At 33.3% G+C, this 22922-nt stretch overlaps 2 protein-coding genes across 4 annotated transcripts; one reads left to right on the top strand and one right to left on the bottom strand.

Moving 5' to 3' along the window:
• Nucleotides 1-7076: 7076 nt before the first annotated feature.
• LOC134250997 (uncharacterized) lies at nucleotides 7077-12253 on the top strand. 2 transcript variants are annotated; one of them, XR_009988641.1, is made up of 6 exons: nucleotides 7077-7160; nucleotides 7559-7673; nucleotides 9515-9761; nucleotides 10076-10215; nucleotides 11330-11525; nucleotides 11709-12253. XR_009988641.1 is itself a non-coding variant. In XM_062733362.1 (5 exons), the coding sequence occupies exons 3-5, from the start codon at nucleotides 9619-9621 to the stop codon at nucleotides 11377-11379; spliced, it is 333 nt and encodes a 110-aa protein (XP_062589346.1). In that variant the 5' UTR covers nucleotides 7077-7160; nucleotides 7559-7673; nucleotides 9515-9618; the 3' UTR covers nucleotides 11380-12253. The 2 variants fall into 2 exon arrangements, 1 of the variants encoding a protein (XP_062589346.1); XM_062733362.1 differs by having other exon boundaries at nucleotides 11330-12253.
• Nucleotides 12153-22222, bottom strand: LOC134250996 (uncharacterized). Of its 2 annotated transcripts, none has more exons than XM_062733360.1 (7): nucleotides 22005-22222; nucleotides 15361-15504; nucleotides 15103-15196; nucleotides 14819-14986; nucleotides 14579-14676; nucleotides 13854-14000; nucleotides 12153-13123 (listed from the first exon to the last, which is right to left on the bottom strand). In XM_062733360.1, exons 1-7 carry the CDS (start codon nucleotides 22097-22099, stop codon nucleotides 13102-13104), a joined length of 768 nt encoding a protein of 255 aa, XP_062589344.1. In that variant the 5' UTR covers nucleotides 22100-22222; the 3' UTR covers nucleotides 12153-13101. The 2 variants fall into 2 exon arrangements, with proteins under 2 accessions (XP_062589344.1, XP_062589345.1); XM_062733361.1 differs by lacking the exon at nucleotides 22005-22222 and adding an exon at nucleotides 16033-16314.
• Between the last annotated feature and the right edge of the window lie 700 nt (nucleotides 22223-22922).

Here is a 22922-nt window from a genome sequence, read left to right as displayed (position 1 = left end):
AAAAATGCACTTTAAGCTTGTGTAGGCTAATACACCTTATTTTAAAAAATTAAAATGCCGTCACAAATTTCGATCATTACCGAAGTAGTTCAACAAATTCAGATAAATACATGTATTGCATATTTAATCCTTTACTTTACATTTATTTAAATTATATTTTAATAACTTGGTTAATCCATAACTTGTACAAACCAACTGATATCAGAAAGACCAACTTCACTTCGTTTAAGGAACTAACTATGGCATATACATGTATATAATTACGTCAGGCCCATATCATAAGACCATTGACATTATCTAATCTAAACACATTAATAAGATATATGTTAGGACAGACTTTTTCTCTAAGGCCAGCGATCAGAAAAATAAACATGGGTATATAATCTTGTTTGCAAAGGCACTCGATCTGGCAACCAAGCTTTGTTTTTGTTAATCGCTTTATGGTGTTATATCATTGTCCACGTTTTCAAGTAGTTTGAAGTACCTTGGTCAGATATAAATAACCAGAAGAGAAACATGGCGATAAGAGTCGAGGAGTTTATAAGGAGTGAGAGACTTTTTCAGTTTATATAAACCTGAAGATGGTCATAAACTCTTAATTTCAATTTCATAAACCTTAAAAGTCGTCAAGGGCATGTTTACCAAAAATCCTAGTCATAAGGACTTCATACTAAAATACATTAATGTAGGTGTAACTTTAAAATAGTAACATAATTTGAAATTTTCCTGGAATAAGCATTTTTTCAGGAATTTTTTACTTGATAAGAATTTTACTACTCTATATATTCCAGTGCACAATACAAAAATACATTTTCTATCCAAATTCTCGATATACGATACATGCATAACTCAGTTCTGGATCTGTACAATGAGTCTCCAATCTGAGTCGAATTAAGGTTTTTCAGTATAGAAAACTACAACAAGAATAAATCATACAGATCGATCTCCTACATGTATTTAATTGCCATGTCCGGATATAGATATATTTTTGAAAGAAAGAAGGGCGGTATATAGGCTATCTTAAATTCTTTTTTTTTCCTGATGCAAGATGTGTGAGTTTGACTGATTTAAACAATATGTGGTGGCATATGACGGTAATGACAAATCGTTGTAAAACTTCCCAAGCCTTATTGCATTGTTCTGAGAAACACCAAAGTGGGAGGGGGCATCTTGTTCCTAATGATGATTTAGCAATAGGATGTGTTTTATTTTAAAAGAGAATTACACAACACAATTACAAATTAATTTTCTTTTCCTAGGGGACTAAATGTTATTTAGTGCTTGTATTTGTTGTTTATTTCAGTATACCCCCAAACATTTTCTCGTGACTTTCAGTCGTTGACATTATAATGCTTTCCTTTCTATATTCTTGAAGGCGATCGAATTCTCAAAATAAAGATTGAAAAAAAGTGAAATCAAGTTGGGTGGAGTTAAGATTCCGCAGGATCATATTTCATAAAATTTGTTTTTTAGGCATTAAAAATTCAATATGAAGCGGGGATCTTGAAGAAAATTAAACAACAAAAAGTCGTTGCTTGTCACGCAGACATCAAATATTTGGAATTACGTAATTTGACTCCGGGATAATTGGGAGAAACTTCAGAAGTTTAAAGAGCTCTGTTTGACTGCTCTTCTAAGATGACACAAGATCTCTAACAAATGTAAGGTCTCTATGAATACACAAACAATGTACTTATCCCAATATCAAAATAAATTCTGGAAGTACCAAATAAATAAAGCTCTTTTTTTATCGGAAAGTTTGATTTTACTGAAAGGAAATAGAGAGAAAATCTGACAGTTTTATAGACCTTGTTATCTAAAGCATTTGTAGGATCGCATCCAAGTCCAATAGTCGAAGATCGAATTTTTTTTTAGTTATTTGAAAATGTCACCAATTCAATTCGCACAAAATTCAATTTTTTTCCCCATTTAATTAAATTAACTAAATTAGTTTTTTTTCAACAATGACTATAATTTGATTACCGAAATATTGCTCAATTGAATACTTTGTTGATATCATTTATTGACGACCCTTGACAATATTTTCATTAACAATAATTGTCCGTGCAGAGAATAATGAGAACTAAATCTATTTGCTTTGGTGTTAACGATTTTTTCCATTCAAAGCATCCTTAATTCAAATACAATATTATAATTAAATTTCTTTAATTGGATGTTTGTTTTTAAAATTAAAAAAAAAATGATTCGTGTATGCATCACATATTGAAATTCATCCACGAAAATCATTGTACAACATTTAGTTTTAGTTATCTTTTATCTAATTAAAGAACACGAAACTCTAGAATAAAATGTCTGGGAGCAAGAATTCCAGTTCATCATTGAGCGCAACATTTAATTTTATGTGTACACCAAAAGAATCAGATGGACAGATTTTATATTTGGCGCCATTTTGGTATTAGTAGTCATTGTCATTTAGTGACAGGAGTTATTCGAATTGTTTCCATATTTTTTATAAAAATAGATTTGGTTTTATGACTATGTCGATGTTAAAAAGACCGTGGAGTTTCTGAATGACATAACATCAGCGTAGTTTTAAGAGTTCAAGTCTTCTTATTCTTTCGGAATTCCCATGGGTACCAATTGCACTCCATTATTAGCAGACTATTTTTGTATTCATATGAAGTAGCTTTTTTTCTAAAACTCATAATTGAAAAAAAAGAAACACTTGCTCTGGTCTTCAACTCGAAATTAAAATTTATCAATGAACAGTTTTTGCTTTCATTCATGACGACTAAATATATTCCAGTTTACTTGAAATAAAACGTCTAAGTCGGACGTTTATGTTTCATATTTTGGATTGTAACTAGAAAAAGTGCGTAATGGTGACCTAAAACAAAACTTCACGATAAACGTTAAAATGATGACTTCTTCAACTTTTCTATCGTCAATTCCCCTCACTTAGTTAGCAATAATAAATTCTTATCACCTAGCTGCGTACCTCCAAGTTGATTCGATATGCAAGACCATGCTCTACGTAAGTACATTTCTAAAACGAGGCAATGTACTGACAAACACGTTGATGAACAAGGCTGTTTTGTTTAAAGTCAACATTTCGCGAGTTCTATGTGGTCGATATGTGACTTTTCCGCAAATCCAACAAATCATTAAAGGTGAATGCTGACTAGCGTTTTTCAAACTAAGTGTTAGGCCAGTTGCACTGAATCGTCTACTTTTTTTCTTGCCCGACAATGACAAGGAGTACACAGCGGTTATGATCGGGTCAAAAGGCAATGCTTAGTCCTCCATGTCACCTGATTCTTTTTAAAGAATCCGAATTTGTTTTGTGTCAACGGACCTACAGTAATATGGGCTTTGAATTTGACCTTGATTATACTCTTTGCAATATCCATATTTCACTTCCCTTTATAACTTTAAAAGGACAGAATTATGGCATGTCAAACGTTGCAATATTTGATAATCTTGTGATGTATATTCAAAATCTTGTGATGTATGTTCGAAATCTTGTGATGTATATTCAAAATCTTGTGATGTATGTTCGAAATCTTGTGATGTATATTCAAAATCTTGTGATGTATGTTCGAAATCTTGTGATGTATATTCAAAATCTTGTGATGTATGTTCGAAATCTTGTGATGTATATTCAAAATCTTGTGATGTATGTTCAAAATCTTGTGATGTATATTCAATATCTTGTGATGTATATTCTAAAACTTGTGATGTATATTCTATAATCTTGTGATGTATATTCAATATCTTGTGATGTATATTCAAAATCTTGTGATGTATGTTCGAAATCTTGTGATGTATATTCAAAATCTTGTGATGTATGTTCGAAATCTTGTGATGTATATTCAAAATCTTGTGATGTATGTTCGAAATCTTGTGATGTATATTCAAAATCTTGTGATGTATGTTCAAAATCTTGTGATGTATATTCAATATCTTGTGATGTATATTCTAAAACTTGTGATGTATATTCTATAATCTTGTGATGTATATTCAATATCTTGTGATGTATGTTCAAAATCTTGTGATGTATATTCAATATCTTGTGATGTATATTCGAAATCTTGTGATGTATATTCTATAATCTTGTGATGTATGTTCGAAATCTTGTGATGTATATTCGAAATCTTGTGATGTATATTCAATATCTTGTGATGTATGTTCAAAATCTTGTGATGTATATTCAATATCTTGTGATGTATATTCGAAATCTTGTGATGTATATTTTATAATCTTGTGATGTATGTTCGAAATCTTGTGATGTATATTCGAAATCTTGTGATGTATGTTCGATAATCTTGTGATGTATATTCGAAATCTTGTGATGTATATTCAATATCTTGTGATGTATATTCGAAATCTTGTGATGTATATTCTATAATCTTGTGATGTATGTTCGAAATTTTGTGATGTATATTCGAAATCTTGTGATGTATGTTTGATAATCTTGTGATGTATATTCGAAATCTTGTGATGTGTGTTCTACAATTCAGTGATGCGTGGCTGGACCGGGAATCGAACCCGGGACCCCTATATCACTAGTCAGGTGCTCTACCTACTGAGCTATCCAGGCCGATATCCACGCCCCTAACCATTACACGTGCAATAAAATTGCATGACGCAACAGAAAAGTAAGGACAATTTTCATTGGTTAGAAATAACGAAAGTAGCCGGAGCGGTCGTAATGCACACATTGACACAACTTCGCAAGCATGAAATTGGCAAATTCAACCTAAAGTCAAAATTATAGGTAATAGAAAAATTGTTTTGGTATCAAGAAGCACTAAGTCAGCCATAACGTGAAAAGTGGGAATCAAGAACATTAATTTGATTTGTTTGAAGGTACATCAAAAACAATTTAGTGGCTTATTCAGTTATTGCTGGACTAAAGGATGTTTTATCCTATTTTTACGTCCTCATATTGTAGTGATGTTGATTAATCGGTATGATTTATTCTATATTGGTGCTAGTTAGAATAATCTAACTGTGTCTCGGGACAAACTCTCACCACGCAGGGTTCGAAATTGCATGGCCCAATGCAGCTGCATTGACCGTAGCACTAGTCCAGGGACGACTTTGCAATAAATAAATAAATAACACGACAAATTTTTAGGAGAAGGTGAATGTCAGGAAAAGATTAATTGCTATGCATCATTGAATATTGTCATTCACAAATTTGTCCAATTATTTTCATAGTAAATGTATTGAGCCGGGCTCATTTACAGGATAATGAACAAGGACTGTGGTGACAGTTTAAAATCACGTTCAGACGTTTAGAGAATATGTAATACACACAAAAATATCTCAATGGCATGTATAATATTAAATAGTTTTAAAAATAAAATAAAATATAGCTAGAAATTAACAGCGAAAAATATTTATCACGTATCGTTTTGGGGTAATCCGGTTTTATATACAAACAGAAGTAAATAAACACCGATGCAGCAAGATTAAGGTCAAACGTCTCTGCACTGATGTGTCCTCAGCGGTGAGATTTGCATCAAGTCATTAATGATGTTCCCTGCATTTGTGTTAGCCTGATAGTACAACCTTTATTTATAGTATCAATCTAATTCAAATTAGATGTTAGATCCGCTTGCATACTCGCTACACTAACATCTAACAACATCCCGTTGAGGGTCACGTCAGAGGTCAAATTCTATCAATTAATCAAATCGCAGCTGGCAAAATCATCATATATTGTTGAAGCACATAAATCTTGAGGCGTTCCGAATTTAACCTCTTACGTGACCCTCAATGGGATGACTTGTTAGATGTTATTGTGTTGAGTATGCGAGCTGATCTAACATCTAATTTTAATTATATTGTTTATAGAATATGATGCAGACAGGGATACCTGGTGAAAACCTTTCGCACCCGTTGAATTACTTTGTAAAATATTAGTCAAAGGAGCCAGGAAAAAATATTAAACAATTTAATATTATGATAAAAATATTCAATTTACTATTTCTTAAGGTGATTTTGTTTTCTCAACAGCGGCTGGTCACGTACCATACTTTTACTCGTAAACTCAATTTGGCGGTGAAGAAGCAGCATTTTCTGTTGCTCACCGTCGCTATAGCTGAGCATAATTGCTCTACGAGCAATGTGCCCGGCTAAAAATCATAATATTTGTAATGATATATCATATTCTAGACTTGACATACAATAAACAATGATAAGAATTATTGTCGCATATCTGCAGTGATTTTCTTTGATCTTTCTGTGGTGATAATTTATCCCATATCACATGTGTGATAATACTTTCCAAACATGTTTCAAAGTTTTTACACTCTTTATCATACAGTTTAAAAGGACAGTTTTATGAGCTCATAAGTATATTAAATGGTTAATTTATCAAAACCTGCATTTAAAAATTCAGAAGTCTTAAGTTAAACCAAATTGTCCAGGGTATTCTTAGTAAGGTATGTAAAAGGTCATGGTTAAGTGACTTTGTAAGGCTGGTATTTTTTCTTTAGTTTTATGGCAATCAGTGCACATGGTAAATATCATAAAATTACCCCTTAAAGGTCTTATGCAAGGAGATAGCCAATCAAAATGAACAAATGTAGTTCTATGTATGATGTATATAGAGACAATAATATTTCTTTTCTTTTTTCATGAACTTTACGTAGGTCTACAGTTTTAATGTTGGACTCATGCACTAGGAATATCATATCAGCAGAATTGTGCCACTGAATCAAAGGGAACTCTTTTTTTTTTAGGTACGCATGATCGATGTAACTTCCTTGATGGTGTGTTGGCTGTTTGCCCATGTGTATTTCGGGGTATAGGTATGTTTAGTCTCAATTTTCTTTCTTAAAAGCTGCATAAGGGGTATATTTTTTCTGATCTCAAATTTTGTCTAAGCATTAATCTTTTTTCTCATTCATGAATTATCTGCTGAGAGTCTAGTTAATTAATTTATTTAATTAAAGCTATATAGTAACATATAGTGAAATTATTTCCTTGTGTGAGACCTAAAGAAAATCAGGTTACTCATTTTTATGACAATTTCTTTGATTTCAGGAGTAGCCTCCCCTTTTAAAGATCCAAAATGGTGGTTTTACAGTGCGGCATGCAGTCAGTGTCATCAACGAAGAGTTTTGACACCTGTAATACCCATATTTCTACCATTCACCTCTGTAACCTTTGTTGAGTTCATCAGACTGGTAAGAAAAACAATATTGTTAATTGAAATAATTTTATCAAGATAAATAAAATAATTAATGAAAAAAAAATTACATGAACAGACTCCCTCATATAAGAAAATGTCACATTTTACACATTGCAATTATACATCATTTACATTATCCACATTTTCCCCATTTACACATGCAGTTGAATAGATTTAGTGCTTAATAATACATAGCAACAATTATTACATGAATCCTAAGACAATTCACAAAATACATGAATGCATTAAACTGTGAAATACAGATTTCGTACATTTAATTAAAATGCACAACATCAGTACCCCCCCCCCCCCCCCCCCTTCACAATCTTGCAACTTTCTTTTTAATTCAAAGTCACTAGGCAACACTAAAGATTTCCACTTATTGCTTTTCAGTCCAAGACAGGAAGTTGAGGAATAAAGTTGACAGGACATCCTGAACTGTCCTCGCTACCAGCTTATGAGGGAACCAGCTGCAGTGGACAAAGTACGTTACATCATAGAATAATAGGTAAGTCTCCGGAGTAGTGTTTGTAGCAATTCTCGTACTTGGTCCTGCATCGAAGATTCAGGACTATTGATATTTATCTCTGCATGGTTTGGTTCTTCCCAGAAACATGTTACTGGTGGTGGTCCCTATATTCTTCTGGCTTTTGTGGTGAGGAATGTTTCATTTCTAGCTCTTTTCTGATCACATTTTGTCTATCTAGCTGTTTGTCTGTCTGTCTGTCTGTCCATCTGTCTGTCTGTAAACTTTTCATATTTTCGACTTCTTCTCTAGAACCCATGGATCAATTTCAACCAAACTTGCCACAAAGCATCCTTGGGTGGAGGGGATTCAAGTTTGTTCAAATAAAGGGCCACACCCTCATTCAAGGGGAGATAATTGGGAATTAATGAAAATTTGATGGTATATTTTAAAAATCTTGTTTTCAAGAACCACTGTGCCAGGAAAAATGAAACTTATGGAGAAACATTCTCAGGTAGTGTAGATTTAAATTTGTTCAAATCATGACCCCCGGGGGTAGGGCGGAGCCACAATGGCTGACCAAAGTTTAACATAAAAATATATAGGAAAATTCTTTAAAAATCTTCTTCTCAAGAATGACAAAGCCATAATTGATCCTATTTATATGGAAGCATCCTCAGGTAGTGTCAATTCAAGTTTGTTCAAATCATAACCCCCGGGGTAGGGCGGGGCCACAATTGAAGATCAAAGTTTTACATAGAAATATAAAGGAAAAATCTTTAAAAATCTTCTTCTCAAGAACAGCAAAACCCTGATTGATCATATTTATATGGAAGCATCCTTAGGTAGTGTAGATTCAAGTTTGTTCAAATCATGTTCCCCGGGGGTAGGACGGGGCCACAAAGGATGATCAAATTTTATATAGAAATATATAGGAAAATTCTTTAAAAATAACCTTCTCAAGAAAAGCAAAGCCATGATTGGTCAAGGGACTACTTTTGGATTTAAACTTTTCAATAAAAAACCAATTTTTACTTTTTCCTAGCCACAGTGCTCAGGTGAGCGATGTGGCCCATGGGCCTCTTGGTTTTTTTTTTTTTTTTTTAAAATGATCAATCATTAAATATAAATAAATCAGTTGTTAAAAAATTTGCTTCATATTTGAAGTGCTTTAAACCGACCCTTTGATGAAAGTGACCAGTGTTTTTTGCACCTTGGAAGGTTTATTGGTAAAATATAAGAAGGAAGTTATGATTTTGGTGTCACTATTGTTGTTATTTAAGTTTGATTTGATTTTTATATTACGAGTATTATGAAACTGTTATTTTGTTACTGAACGATGGTTAATTTTAATTGTGAACAAATGTACAAAGATGAGGAGTATAATATAGTTGGCTATGTATATTGCCCAATTTTTGAACATATTATGTAATAAATATTAATAACAACCTTTGAATAATTGGAAAGACAATATTATAAATATGATAGCATTTTTGTACATGAGCATACATTTTTGAAAGGAAAAATAAATTATTCAATTGCATTAAAAAAAATATTTTGTTTCATATTCTTGCGAATTATCAGATCATTCTTCTATTATTTAAATACTCTGTCATTATGAAACCTTGTTAATAATTAAGTAAATATTAATTGTACATTTGCACCAATTTTTACATGTTTGTGCAAAATTATATACAGGAACAATTCTGAACAAATATATGCAAGTGAGTTGTAAATTTGATATGTAATGCATTCATTACAAAAACCCATGACAGTGTTCACTAAAATGAAATGTATGGACTCTTATATAAATACTTGGTATATGTGATATGGATATTATGGATGATATTTTTGAGAATGACACAAGTAATGAAATTTTTCAGCATTGAATTGGATTCTTGAACCAGAGCCATGTGAACCTGGTCCACCTGTACCTCTCATTGAAGACCTGTTAACATCACCAGAGTATGTTCATTCTGATACCCCTATGGTATGGTTACAGCATGCATTATCCCTGAATCCATTAAAAGAGCTGCATTGGCAACGAAACAACCCAATGTGGTCGATTGTAAGGAAATATAGCATATCAGCTTCCAACTTTGGTGCAGTTCTCAGTTCTAAGCAAAGGCGGTAAGACGTGTGATTAAATTTTTGCGAAAAAGACTTTTAAAATTACAGTCAAACTTTGTTATCTCAAACCCATTATCTCATATTTCATGGATATGTCACAGTAATTTTGAAGTCCAAACCATTTATAAAAGACTGGGACATTTTATTCTTGATAACTATTTATGTGTTATTCTTGAATCCATGGATATTTCCAACATTTTTCTTGGTCTCATTGAGTTTGAGATAATGAGGTTCGACTGTAATGACTAGATATTTGTACATAAAGATGCAGGAAATATAAGATTAATAACCAAAAATCATATTTTCTTCTCCAGATTGACATTGTCACTGAAGAAACAGCTGATGTCGGCTTACAATCTGGAGTCCATCAAGGCTGTTGCATGGGGTATCACTCATGAAGATGATGCTTTGAGAAAGTATGAAAAGGACTTAGATGCAGCTGTAGAGCAGTCAGGTATACAGCACAAAATAATATTCCTTCAATCTCTGACATGTTAACATTCATTGTGTCAAAACAAATAACAGGACTTATCCTGGTGACAAACAGAAATCAATTACTGAAGTCTAATTGTAATAAAAAAACTAGAAATATGTCCATAGGACATGAATGCCCCGCCGAGGATATATTAGTAAAGCAACATGAAATTTGTACATGTATAAAATTTGATCAGTTTGGTTCAGGCAGGGCTTATAGTTAGTTGGGAATAAAAATGTAGGTCCAGCATCCAAAGCAAGTCTGGTAGTGTCCATCCCTAGATGCATCATCCACGCAAGTTTGGTTCAGGTAGGGTTTATAGTTACTTGGGAATGAAAATATAGGTCAGATCCAGCATCCGAAGCAAGTCTGGTAGTGTCCATCCCTAGCTGCATCATCCATGCAAGTTTGGTTTAGGTAGGGCTTATAGTTACTTGGGAATGAAAATGTAAGTCAGATCCAGCATCGAAGCAAGTCCGGTAGTGTCCATCCTTAGATGCATCATCCAAGCAAGTTTGGTCTAAGTAGGGCTTATAGTTCCTTAAGAATGGACCTGCTCCAAAAACTTTAATTTGGTCACTCATCTGGAAAATGTAGGTCAGATCCAGCATCCGAAGCATGTCCAGTAGTGTTCATCTCTAGATGCATCATCTATGCAAGTTTGTATCAACATGTAAAGTTTGATAACACCATCTTGAATGGTATGTTTAAAACTGAGCTAAACACTATTTAAGAAAAGTCAGGTCAAGGTCAAAAAATGTTAATGCAGTTGCATAGCTCTCATCAATATCTATCAGCATATGAAGTTTGATGAAAATATCTTGGATAGTTTCTTTGAATCTTAGCTTTGAACAGAGCTAAACACAAAGTGGGACGGAAGGACAGAAGGACGGAAGACGGACATTACAAACACTATATGCCCCGGCCATATTCATGGCGGGGCATAAATATTCAGTTACCAACATATTCCAGAAAATTTGCTTTTTGAAGTGGAAGGATTATAAAAGCTCTACTTAGACTTTGTTTGCATTACAAAATCAATTGTATTATGGTTTGTTTGCATTCAGTAGTATTATAATTTTTTTCTGAAAAGGATATGGTTGCATGAATCCGGAGTGTTGGGAGCTTCACCTGATGGCTTAGTTGTTCGACCACCAACATGCAGTGTATTTTATCAAACTCCAGAAGCCAAAGACGCCATTCCTAATATTGTAGAGGTGAAGTGTCCATATACAGCATCGTCTTCAACAGTAGCAGATGAGGCACAAAATTTGAAGGATTTTTCATAGGTAAATAACATTAAAAATCTGTATTGTCCAGTACTTTGAAATTAAAAATCTTGGTGAGTAAATGATTTCAAAACATGTATTAATTTACAAGTGCAGCTGTTCAATATGGTATGAAGATATTGAAAAAGGAGGGGATATGTACTGGTATAACACAACTTAAGTGTTTTTTGATTTTTTTTTTAGATCTTAAACAAGATACCCTGTGCCTGAAAACCAGTCACCCATACTATCATCAAATTCAAGGCCATGCAGCTACACATATGTAACAAAACATTCTGCGACTTAATTGTGTGGACAAGAGTAGACTGCATTGTGATTAGAATAGTAAAAGACATTGAATGGACAGCAAATGTTCCAAAGCTGATAGATTTCTACATTAACATTTTCATTCCAGCACTGATGGAAAACTGAGTTCTGGTTTGAACTTCTTGACACTTAGTTTTGTACCTCTAGAATTTTCTAACAATGGAAAATGGGTAATCATGTTAAATGTGTTGAATGTTCCTAAGTCTCATAAATGTATGATATGATATGTCACAATCCATCATAAAACTTCTGGCTTATAAGACTATTTTAAATAGCAATGATGATTAATAAAATCTATGTACTACATAAAAAAAGAATATCAAAATTTAGAATCATTTTATTAATGAATTGAAGATGTTATTCTCAAAGTGAAAATGTAACATTTTGGTCTTTCTTAATAGATAAATTGTTGAAAACATGAATTTGTTGAGTTGTGCTTTAAAGGTAAATATACTTTAAACTAGAGATTTAAAATTATAAGTAAACCCTCTTCCAAATTATATTGTCAAATGAAGAATGGAATTGCCAAACATTCTTGTAATAAATCCATGCTAACAAAAGGGATTTTCATTTTCTGAAGTATATGTATTACAACATACTACAAAGTTAACAAATATAACCATTGACATTGATAACAAATCAAAATTTGCTTATCCCTTGCACTTTGGTATGAATATCTTCACTGTTTAGTGTATACTGTCACACGCCAATGCAAATTTATAATAAGTACATGTATCTTTAAGTAATTTCTTTCAAAAGTGGAGCTTGCAAGTTTACAAGACAAGAACAGAGTTGAAATATTTTTGTTGAGATTGGTCTGTAAGTAGATGGTATGTGACGGAGAATCTCGTAATTCTTTATCCTCTCGTTGGCTCTTTCCACATGAATAAGTGCTTTAGCAATCTTGTAACACAGTGCTGCTTCTTGTATGGTAAACTGGCCTCGTGTCGATAAAAGAGCTTTTATAATTAAGCAGACACCCTGGGGCAACTGGTCATGAATGGTGAAACCTTTGACCACCAAAATAAGGTCTCCAGCTTTGAACTTTCGTAAAACTTGGCTGTGACGTACAATAGCTACATCAGAAGTAGAACCTGGGTACAGCATGGAGCAAAATGTAAGTGCACCATTTGGAGGCACGCAAGTTACTGCTTTAAAAGTATGGCAACTTTTGTACATACTGTAGGCCATGGCCTGATTATCCATATGTGTTGGGATGTCCTGGATTGTTTCAATTGCATCCATGGATGCTCTAGCAGAGGAAAAATCCTCAAAAGATTTTGGCAGAGACCCTGAAAAAAAGTTGGAAACAAATTAATTTGATTATTTGTAATTGTGTAAAAAAATTGTGTTACAGTCAATCTTTCAAGAATACAATAAATTTAACTGCATTAAATTTTTGCAAGTCATTATGATAAATTTTAAAACAAACCTTTGCATTTAAGCTGACTTGGAAAACATTCTACGCTACATTCTACACTACGCCATCAGACAGCATCTTGTATAGGGAAAAGTCCACTAATTATTTTCCCATAGAACTCCATACAAACCTTAGGCCTTCTCAGTACTTTACTATGACAATTTCAGAAAAATCTTTAGCATCATTTCAAACTTTGTTCTAAGCCCTAACAAAAAATACTGAAAAAAATACATGGTCCCATGGCGTTTATAGGTCAAAATTGCAGTTATTTTCAACTTTTAGAGATTCGCAGTAAAGAACACGCGGCATAAAAAATCAACCCCCACTCCTAAAATCTTCCCTGGCATTTCTATAGTTTCTGTAATATTCCCTCATCCCATCATTTATTTCAAAGGTCATTAATTTTACTTTAAAATGAAAACAATTAAATACCTGATTTCAGCCAATGGCGTAACGCCTACCCATTCAGTATTCGGTTTAATGTTCCATAACAAACAAAGCCATGTGTGCATCCGGGGATTTGGTGCTCTCATTCCTATACTTACATACTTACCTGTCCCAGAATTAGTCAATTGTGGTAATTTCAAAGACTATACACCTACCTGTGAACATGTATGAAATTTGAGTCCTGTGACTTCAGTGTATTGGATACTGTGACCATCTCAAATGATGACACCTTACTGCTACCAGCACAATTCAAAGGAGTGAATGACGTCTGGGCCGGTGATGATATTTGGATATATTGGTGACTGTAAGAAATAAAATATTTGTACAATGAATTGTTTTTGTGCTTTAATGTTAATAAAGTGATATTAAGTCAAAATTGAGTCAATAATTTCATAAGGGTGGATTCTACCCAGAATTAGGTAAAAAGCTCCAAAATTGGATAAATCGTAGTTAATTAAGCAAAATTCAAAGGTTTTAAAAAGACTGATATAGAATTTTTTTATGCTTATGCAAAGGATATTATTTAAGACTCTGATATACTAATTGATTCTTATCTAATCCCTCCTATTGCTCAAGTATGTACAAAAAAGTTTCCCCACCCCCCAGTGAAAAACGCTTAAAGAAATAGCAGGTGCCCCCTTTTATTTTTGTTTACAATTAATTTAGACAAGTTTAAATCAATCCTTTTGATAACAAATCAAAGTTCAATGTCTGTAGTCTTATACTTTACAATCAGAAGCTACTTTTTGAATTTTATTCTAAGAAAAGGAGAATTTAAATAATTTTTTTTTTAAAAATTAAAGAAAAGCAAAAACTGACTTCAAACCCCAAAATGTACTATACAATAAGAGGCTGGAAAGTTAATAAATAAAAAATTTACCTGCAATGTACAGAAAACTGTCCGACAAAATACATCGGGTGGGTAGGGAGTCTCCATTTTCTTCTTATATAGAGAAAATGCCCCTGCTGATCAGAGACCTAACACTCCCAAATAATAACAAAATATGTTAACATAACAGTCAATCTAAGATGTTCATCCCTCAATGGCAACAAGTTTTTATTACAGTAACTGAAATTGTTAGGAAATAGGAAATCACAATTGGAATTCCTTTAAATGTACCTTCTCTTTGTTGTATTTAATATCGTGGATTGATATTGGCTTCCTTTTACTAGACTCTATTTTTAGGGCAAGCAATTCCTTTTTCAGTTGTATTTCTGTTGAGAGGCGCTGCATTTCTTGAGTACAGTTAAATGTGCAGGATACTGAGTAGTTGTGCTCTGATATCAACTGAAAATATATTGTAAATCATGTACAGTTAAAAGAACTTTATATATTATTAAAAATTATTGAAAATGTTTCAGTGTTGGTCATTTGTCATCATTGGTGTTTTAAATGAGCTTTACTTTTTCTTGATCTTGACATTTTGGTGCTTGTGGAATCTGCAACTGGTCCATCTGTGAAGATGACAGGGACTCCTCACTTTTGAGTTTTTTCCTCCTTTGTAAAATAATTAAACTTGAATTATTTTTTTATTCAGTTGTAAGCTACTCTGTTTATACATGTACCCTTTTAAAGTTTTTTAGTAAAATATTCTCAATTAAACTCCACCCACCCACCATCCAAAAACAAGATGTCGGTCACATTTTGAAAAATAATTTCACCTTTTTGTACATTCAGGATCAGAGAAATCCATGGCCTTTCCTTCATTCCATGCAAAATATGCAGGGTCCCCCTCCTTCTTACCATCCTTAAAGTGGCAGGAGCAGATGCGATCATTCTGATCTCCTGGTTGGCGATCAGCTCGTCTAAAAATATACATTATACAAAGACTGAGTGAAGGAGAATTAAAAAGCAAAACCTGTTCATTTAGCATGTTATTATCAAATAGCCTAAAAGACTTATTTTTTCATTATTTTTTTTTAAATGTTTCATTTACTTGCAAGTACAAGATAACCATGTGCATAACATTAACAAACGGTAGCAGTATTTGGTAGTAATAATACGAAATAAAATGTAATAAAAACAGCTGTTAAACAAAAATTAATCTTGCTACAAATTGCACAGTTTTTGTAGTATGTACTCTTCATTATTCTTCTGCTATATTGATTACTACGAGATTTAACTTTTTAGCATGCATGTATAAATACTGTATCTGACAATGCAGCATCGTGACATATCGTTACAAGTACCTACAAATTTTGTCAATATATCTACGTTTACTGAGTTTTTTCCCTAGCAGGCCGAAATATCTCCATCATGTCACCAGGAACAACACTCGTGCAGCTCGTAATAAGTGCTGCAATAAACAAACTGATGATTGTGTTTTTTCTCACCTGCATGGTTTTCCCGACGCTTCAGCTACTTTCGTTATTTCTAACCAATGAAAATTGTCCTTACTTTTCTGTTGCGTCATGCAATTTTATTGCACGCATCACTGAATTGTAGAACACACATCACAAGATTTCGAATATACATCACAAGATTATCGAACATACATCACAAGATTTCGAATATACATCACAAGATTTCGAACATACATCACAAGATTATAGAATATACATCACAAGATTTCGAATATACATCACAAGATATTGAATATACATCACAAGATTTTGAACATACATCACAAGATATTGAATATACATCACAAGATTTCGAATATACATCACAAGATTTCGAACATACATCACAAGATTATAGAATATACATCACAAGATTTCGAATATACATCACAAGATATTGAATATACATCACAAGATTTTGAACATACATCACAAGATATTGAATATACATCACAAGATTTCGAATATACATCACAAGATTTCGAACATACATCACAAGATTATAGAATATACATCACAAGATTTCGAATATACATCACAAGATATTGAATATACATCACAAGATATTGAATATACATCACAAGATTTTGAACATACATCACAAGATATTGAATATACATCACAAGATTATAGAATATACATCACAAGATTTCGAACATGCATCACAAGATTATAGAATATACATCACAAGTTTTAGAATATACATCACAAGATATTGAATATACATCACAAGATTTTGAACATACATCACAAGATTTTGAATATACATCACAAGATTTCGAACATACATCACAAGATTTTGAATATACATCACAAGATTTTGAATATACATCACAAGATTTCGAACATACATCACAAGATTTTGAATATACATCACAAGATTATCAAATATTGCAACGTTTGACATGCCATACAGAATTCCGTAATATGCTATTATGAAAGCGGAACGAAATGCTAATTTGATGTCCAACTCATCCAGGTACATTACCACCCCAAAAATCAGCCCAATGATCGCAAACTACCCGGAAAAAGTGCGGGAAACTAAGTGGAAATGGCTGAAAAAACAAACAGACTGACAGATTAACTAAGAAGGACAGCGGAACAGACAGACGGACAAGTTTTAAGGAGGGAAACCTAGATTGTCTCCTGCTCTTTTCTCGACAACGAGCTCATCAAATAATTAACCAAAAGCAAATTAAACGCTTTGTTTCATGAATTCTATGTAAAAACAGTGCCAAGTTGAACATATTCCAGCCAAAGGAATTTTAGGACGTTCTGGTAGTGAAACTGAATAATTAAATAAGCCTCTGTTACAAATGTCATTGTTTGAAGTCATAAACCCATATACATTCCATTATATAGTATCAGTTTACCTACTTCCGTTTGTTTTGGAGATTGTACATATAAATCATTGAAAATGTCATTCACAGAATAGAAGAAAACAAACAAAAAGGACAATATGAACAGAAAATCTGTAAATGACGAAAATATTTACAAAAGTCAAAATATACATAGATACGTAATTGATTTACATGACACCTGAAAAGCATTTATTCGGCAAAGGTATATTAGCAAAAATATTTTTAAATATGATTTCAAAATCTAAAATATTTATAGAAAGTTAATTGATTCATGTGACAATTGAAAAGCAATTTTATCACCGATGTATTAACAATAGGATTTTTAAATAAAAAGATATAATTCACCATGTCACGAACAAGATATTATAGATGGAAATGCACTGAGATCGGATTCAAATTCACGTTTTTGATCAAACCTAATTCGCCGTCACGAGCCAGAAGTGCGAGTTTGATCTGTCCAATCACCCCTTTACTAAGACATGTCTTAAAAATAAAATGTATTAAATCTGTTTGGTTTTTACGTAAACAAGGTAGAAAAATCCAATCTCTTTCACTTTTATTTTTGTTTACGAATCTATTTAATATGTTTTTTAATATGTAAAGTGTCGATAAGTCTTTTTACGGCTTCATTTTCTCTTAAATCCTTGTATTATATTCGGTGTGTATTTTTCAGAGTTGAACTAACCATTTTTCTCTCAGACTGATTTTATTAAGGCTGTAAAGTTTTGCTGCAATAGGAAAGGGATAAATAAACCAAAACATGGATTTGGTATCTGATTTTCTTTGATCTGAACGTCCTGACGATGTGTTTGGGATTATATGTAACTGTTCAAGGATGTTAAATTTATTGAAGATAAAGATATATTTCTGCTTTGATCTAAGCTTATCTATTTTCTTAGTACCATGAATAAGAGACAGAATTTCTCACTCAAAATTAGAAAATCCATTGTCTATCTGTACTTATCTATCTTTAGAAGTTTATAAGTATACAAGTAACATTTGAATATTCCTCCACCCTTCCCTCGGTGGGAACAGTTGTTAAACATGATAGACAAAAATTTAAGCTTTTGTTCCGGGGTTTTATCACCACAGAGAACTTTGAGATCTAATCAGCCGTAGCCACCGAAACATTTAATTAAATTTTGGAAAAGCGATTCACAGAAATATGATACAAAACTGTTATCTGCTTAACTAAACAGTAGCTTACGTTTATGGGCAACTTGATTTATTGGCTCTTTAACTGCATGTGTAACAAAAGAAATCATTTGGCATAAAGACTTTTTTGACTTTGTTGTGCATATCAGTGACAAAGCAAAATTGTGCAGAATTTTTACTGTTTGAGATTTACTACTGTGTGTATATTTTTTGTTTTGCTTTCACGTGACAAATTCTAGGTCCAATGAATGTTTCCTTTGCACCACGGTAACTGATTTCCCTGAGGTCCGTTATCAACAGTGTCCTGTATTGTTTGGTATCAAACTGCAGATGGTGTTGATTTTCGCAGCTTGGTGTGCTATACTTTTGCACCGATCACCGAAGACCACACGGATTCGAAAACACCTCCTTTTGCTCCCGTTCTCCTGTAAATCTGCAATCGGGCACCTGTTTTCATTGCGATAGGGGCACCTTGTGAACCTGCGTTGACGTCTTTCTGTTATTTTATCATTAATACTGCAATAAATGTTGATTTTTCGTGTGAAAAGGAGATAATATTGAAAATTACTATCTTGAAGCATTCAACTCTTTCAGCATTATAATTTCCAACCTTTTCAAATGTCTTGTTTTCGTGATAGGCAATCGTATGTCAATAAGGGTTACTGCCTTTCGGACAAAACCATTTCTAGATATTAATAAAACGAAAATCGTCGTTTCTGATGTCTTTTAGATAAGGTGTTTATTTAGAGAACTTTTGAATAGATTGTTGATAACATTAGAAGGATTCGTGACTGACAGGTATATGAATACCAAAATAGTATATATCAGCAAGGCCTTCTGACTAACCAACCGCATGTGCAAATTATGACTCCTTAATGACATTAATATTCCTTCCGATATAGATTTAAATCAAACATTATAAGCTGATCAATAATTCGGAAACACACAAAAGTTTACCCAGGATTTCTGATTTGTGTAAGTATTAGCGAGGGCGCCGAGGCGGACTCCTTGTCGTATAAAAAGCTCAGTTAAATGTCCTCTGCTTGCTGGCGGAGTATCATTGCAGCACGCACCACACACCGTTAATAACTGCAGGACAGTAGGACTGTTATTGATTCTTCATTCCTATAGTCTACCTCCGAGATGTTGAGGCATCAATAAGTGTGAAGCAATGAAAAGGTAGCGGAATGGCATGAGACAGTTTTTATCGACGTGATGCTGTATAAAGCTCCCTGATTTCATATAGCGTGAAAAGAAATGAAATATCTAGAGAAAATTTGCGGAGGGTTCATGATAATGGACAAACCGAAGCAGTGTGTGACCAATGGTTCCAAGTGGAAGAATGGATTAAGTGACGGTGGTCGAAGGCCACTACGAAGGGGCAGCGTCGACTCAGGGTTGAATGGAATTTACCAACTGAATCTTCAACATGTGAAAGAAAAAACTTCTGAAAAGAAAGGGAACGAGACAAAATCCTCACCGTCTTACGTGACTAGCAAGAAAGACAAAGACAGCAAAGGGGAAGGTTCTCCAAGAAACAAGTCTTCTTGTTCCTCCAATAAACTTTCTTCTATAAAGACGAAACATTGCCAGACAGAATTGAGACCAATTTTAAAATCTGGACGCAGTTCACGTTCTCTTGAAGAAGATTCACCGACAAGTGACAAAGAAAAGCAGACAACAGAAACTAAATTTTCATATCGTCTGCCAACTGTCCCACGACCCACTATTCGTAAATCTGTATCTTTCAGGGAGGAAGATACGTGTTCTCGAAGACGATTCAGTTCTCCTTCTTTAACTTTTCCTTTGGAAACCAAGAAAACTGGTTGAAATTTTTTATCATCACTTCATCTCGTGATCATGATTTCATAAGTCTGGAAAGTGCAATTAAAGGTGCTTCAAAGCCATTTATTCAAGAGGTGAAAACACATTCATAGTAGTATTAGAGACTTTACTGGGTTCATAATTCCTTGCTCGCACGATATGGAGGTATTAAAACGCTTGCCTTTTTGTAAGAATATTATTAGATTATATTTGGCAATAGAGAGTGCAAACTTCATGTAGTGCTATTAATGTTTATTAGTTCACGGCTCAATATCAAATAGCTAATGTATTTTGATGAATATTATTGGAATTTTCACAACTTTTTAGAAATTTGATTTATGTAATGATTATGTACATGTAAATTTATTATAAAGAAGCATCTGATTTTTCGACGCCAATAGCAAATACGTCATACGCAAATAATGAATGAAAAGTCTGCAGCACAAGACAAAATATTATGATAAACACCCTGTCTCATCGCTTAAACTGTCAGGTTTTAACAATAGTTTAAAATGCAACAATGAATAGATCTGTGTTCCAAGGGTCACTGCACTTTTGCATAATAAGGCCCTTTAATGCGTGAGAATTCGGGTCTTATCCTAACCAGACCATTGGGTTAAAAGTTCTTTAAGAGAGATTTGGAAATTTTACAAACACTTTGGAATTTAGCCATTTTACATCATATTGTTTTCTGAAGTATCATTGTGTTGTCCTATATCTTTGAATTGTAGGTTCGATATGGTTTTGTTTAGTTTCCCGATACTTTGTTTTTGCATATGTCTATTTTGGGGTTGATCACTGAACATGGTACTTATTTAAATATTCTTATACTTTTAATTCCTCAATGTGATTTTCTCATCGAATAACCATTTGTCTGCAATCGGAGAATAGTTGAGCAGAGTGATATTTCTTTACAAACATTCCCAATGTTTACTTAGCGGACATTTAACCCGTTTTAGTTGACCTTATATTTTGTCCCCCGCAGTTGTGCCATGTTCTAACTAGAAGGTACAATTAACAGATTTTGTTTACTTTGTACATTAAATATATTCTCAATCATTTTCACTTTTAATAACCTTATAAAGGCTTAATAATTATGTTTTATACATTATTTTTGTATCCAATGTCAAGTCAACTTTATACTGTTTCTACATTTAGATGAGATACTAGTAAGTTGATTCTTTTTTCAAGTTGTTTTGATGGTGCAGATGCTACTTATTGTATGTCTGAGTGTCTATACAGAGTAGTTTCATTATTTATATTTGAATATTGTGTTCTTTTTATACCACATACGTATATCACAAACTAGTATTTATTAAGCAGATGACAATATGTCCTGCGTTCATTTAGAAAGTGTTGATACTTTATTTATGATTACTTGTTGTAAATAATCTCTACTGTTGAGTTCATATCAACGTTATGCTTCTTGTATTTCAATGTGCCATTGTTGTAAAACGCTGAAATACGCATTATTAATGGAACATAATAAAATACGTAAAGTACATGGTTTTCGAATATTTTCTTTCCATAACAAAAGTAATACAATGGGTGTATGATTTTAAATTAGTCATCAATAAAATGAAACGGCAAGAGTAACTTAGAGCCACAACTTTAAAACATTACCTGAAGAACACTTCAGAATTACGATTTCCAATGTTTATAGGCCATTGGAACGAATGGCTAAGAGCCCACTTCTTGAATATTATCTGAGGACTCATGCCTCTGAAGTTTAGGGTCAATCCTTAGATAGGAGCACTGTCGTATTAACTGCATCTCCTCGTATGTAACAGACTTTATCGTCTTAGCAGTTGGAATATATCCGAGTTTCATCTCCTCTGTTGTTTTTGCAATTCTATCCCTTCTTTCTTGATCCTTTTCCGCTATTGTCCGAACCGTTTTCTTTTTCTTGCTCCTAATTGGGTCCTTGATACCTTTGTTGACGTAATATGACGTGGACCTGTTGGGATCACTCCGGCGTATTTGAAGTCTTCTCTCGAGGTTTTTTATGGCCTCCTCTGTGAGAAAATTTCTCTTATGAGACGTCCTTATGAGGTCTGCAAATATACAAAGGTGATTGTTTTCAGTATTAGTCTGAGTGTAGTTGATTTGAAGTTTTCGCAGACCTGGTCTTGCTGGGGTCAGGTAGGCGTTGGCACGACTAAAATTCTTATTCTGACCATGAAGATAAGTTTGTGATTTTTCCAAGGTCGGATCAAAGCTCTTTGTTCTTCTCAGTCGATAATGAGGTTTACAATGGTTAATATCTTCTGATTTTTGATTCTCTTCATTATGTTCTTCCTTTACTTTCTTTGGTGTTATAAAGGAAACACATCTGGTGGGTCCTTTTCTTTCCTCCTCTTCCTCCTCGTTGCTAGAACGACATTCAGTTGGAGTTTCACTTGCTATTCCAGATGAGCTGAATTGTGATGTTTCTTCACAGTTTTCATTTGTATCAGTTTCTGACACATTGCCTGTGAAAGTGCTAATTTCGGAACTTTCCTCGTCATTTGAAATGTATTCCTTTGTGTTACTTTCAGTTGA

The sequence above is a fragment of the Saccostrea cucullata genome, unplaced genomic scaffold (genome assembly GCF_032062105.1).
Source record: "Saccostrea cucullata isolate Sc308-1 unplaced genomic scaffold, CSIRO_AGI_Scuc_v1 ctg2228, whole genome shotgun sequence".
Classification (NCBI taxonomy): Eukaryota; Metazoa; Mollusca; class Bivalvia; order Ostreida; family Ostreidae; genus Saccostrea; species Saccostrea cuccullata.
The sequence above is the reverse complement of the archived record's forward strand: the minus strand, read 5'-3'. Positions and strand labels throughout refer to the sequence as shown.

Bases quoted from the DNA above. Each gene is read 5' to 3' on its own strand.
- LOC134250997 (XM_062733362.1), top strand. From the start codon at position 9,619: ATGGTATGGTTACAGCATGCATTATCCCTGAATCCATTAAAAGAGCTG. The intron at 9,762-10,075 runs GTAAGACGTGTG...TTTCTTCTCCAG, and splicing joins CTCAGTTCTAAGCAAAGGCG to ATTGACATTGTCACTGAAGA. The intron at 10,216-11,329 runs GTATACAGCACA...TTTTCTGAAAAG, and splicing joins TGCAGCTGTAGAGCAGTCAG to GATATGGTTGCATGAATCCG.
- LOC134250996 (XM_062733360.1), bottom strand. From the start codon at position 22,099: ATGAGTCCTCAGATAATATTCAAGAAGTGGGCTCTTAGCCATTCGTTC. The intron at 15,505-22,004 runs GTAATGTTTTAA...GTATATTTTTAG, and splicing joins AATTCTGAAGTGTTCTTCAG to ACGAGCTGATCGCCAACCAG. The intron at 14,001-14,578 runs GTAAATTTTTTA...TATTTCTTACAG, and splicing joins CAGTTTTCTGTACATTGCAG to TCACCAATATATCCAAATAT.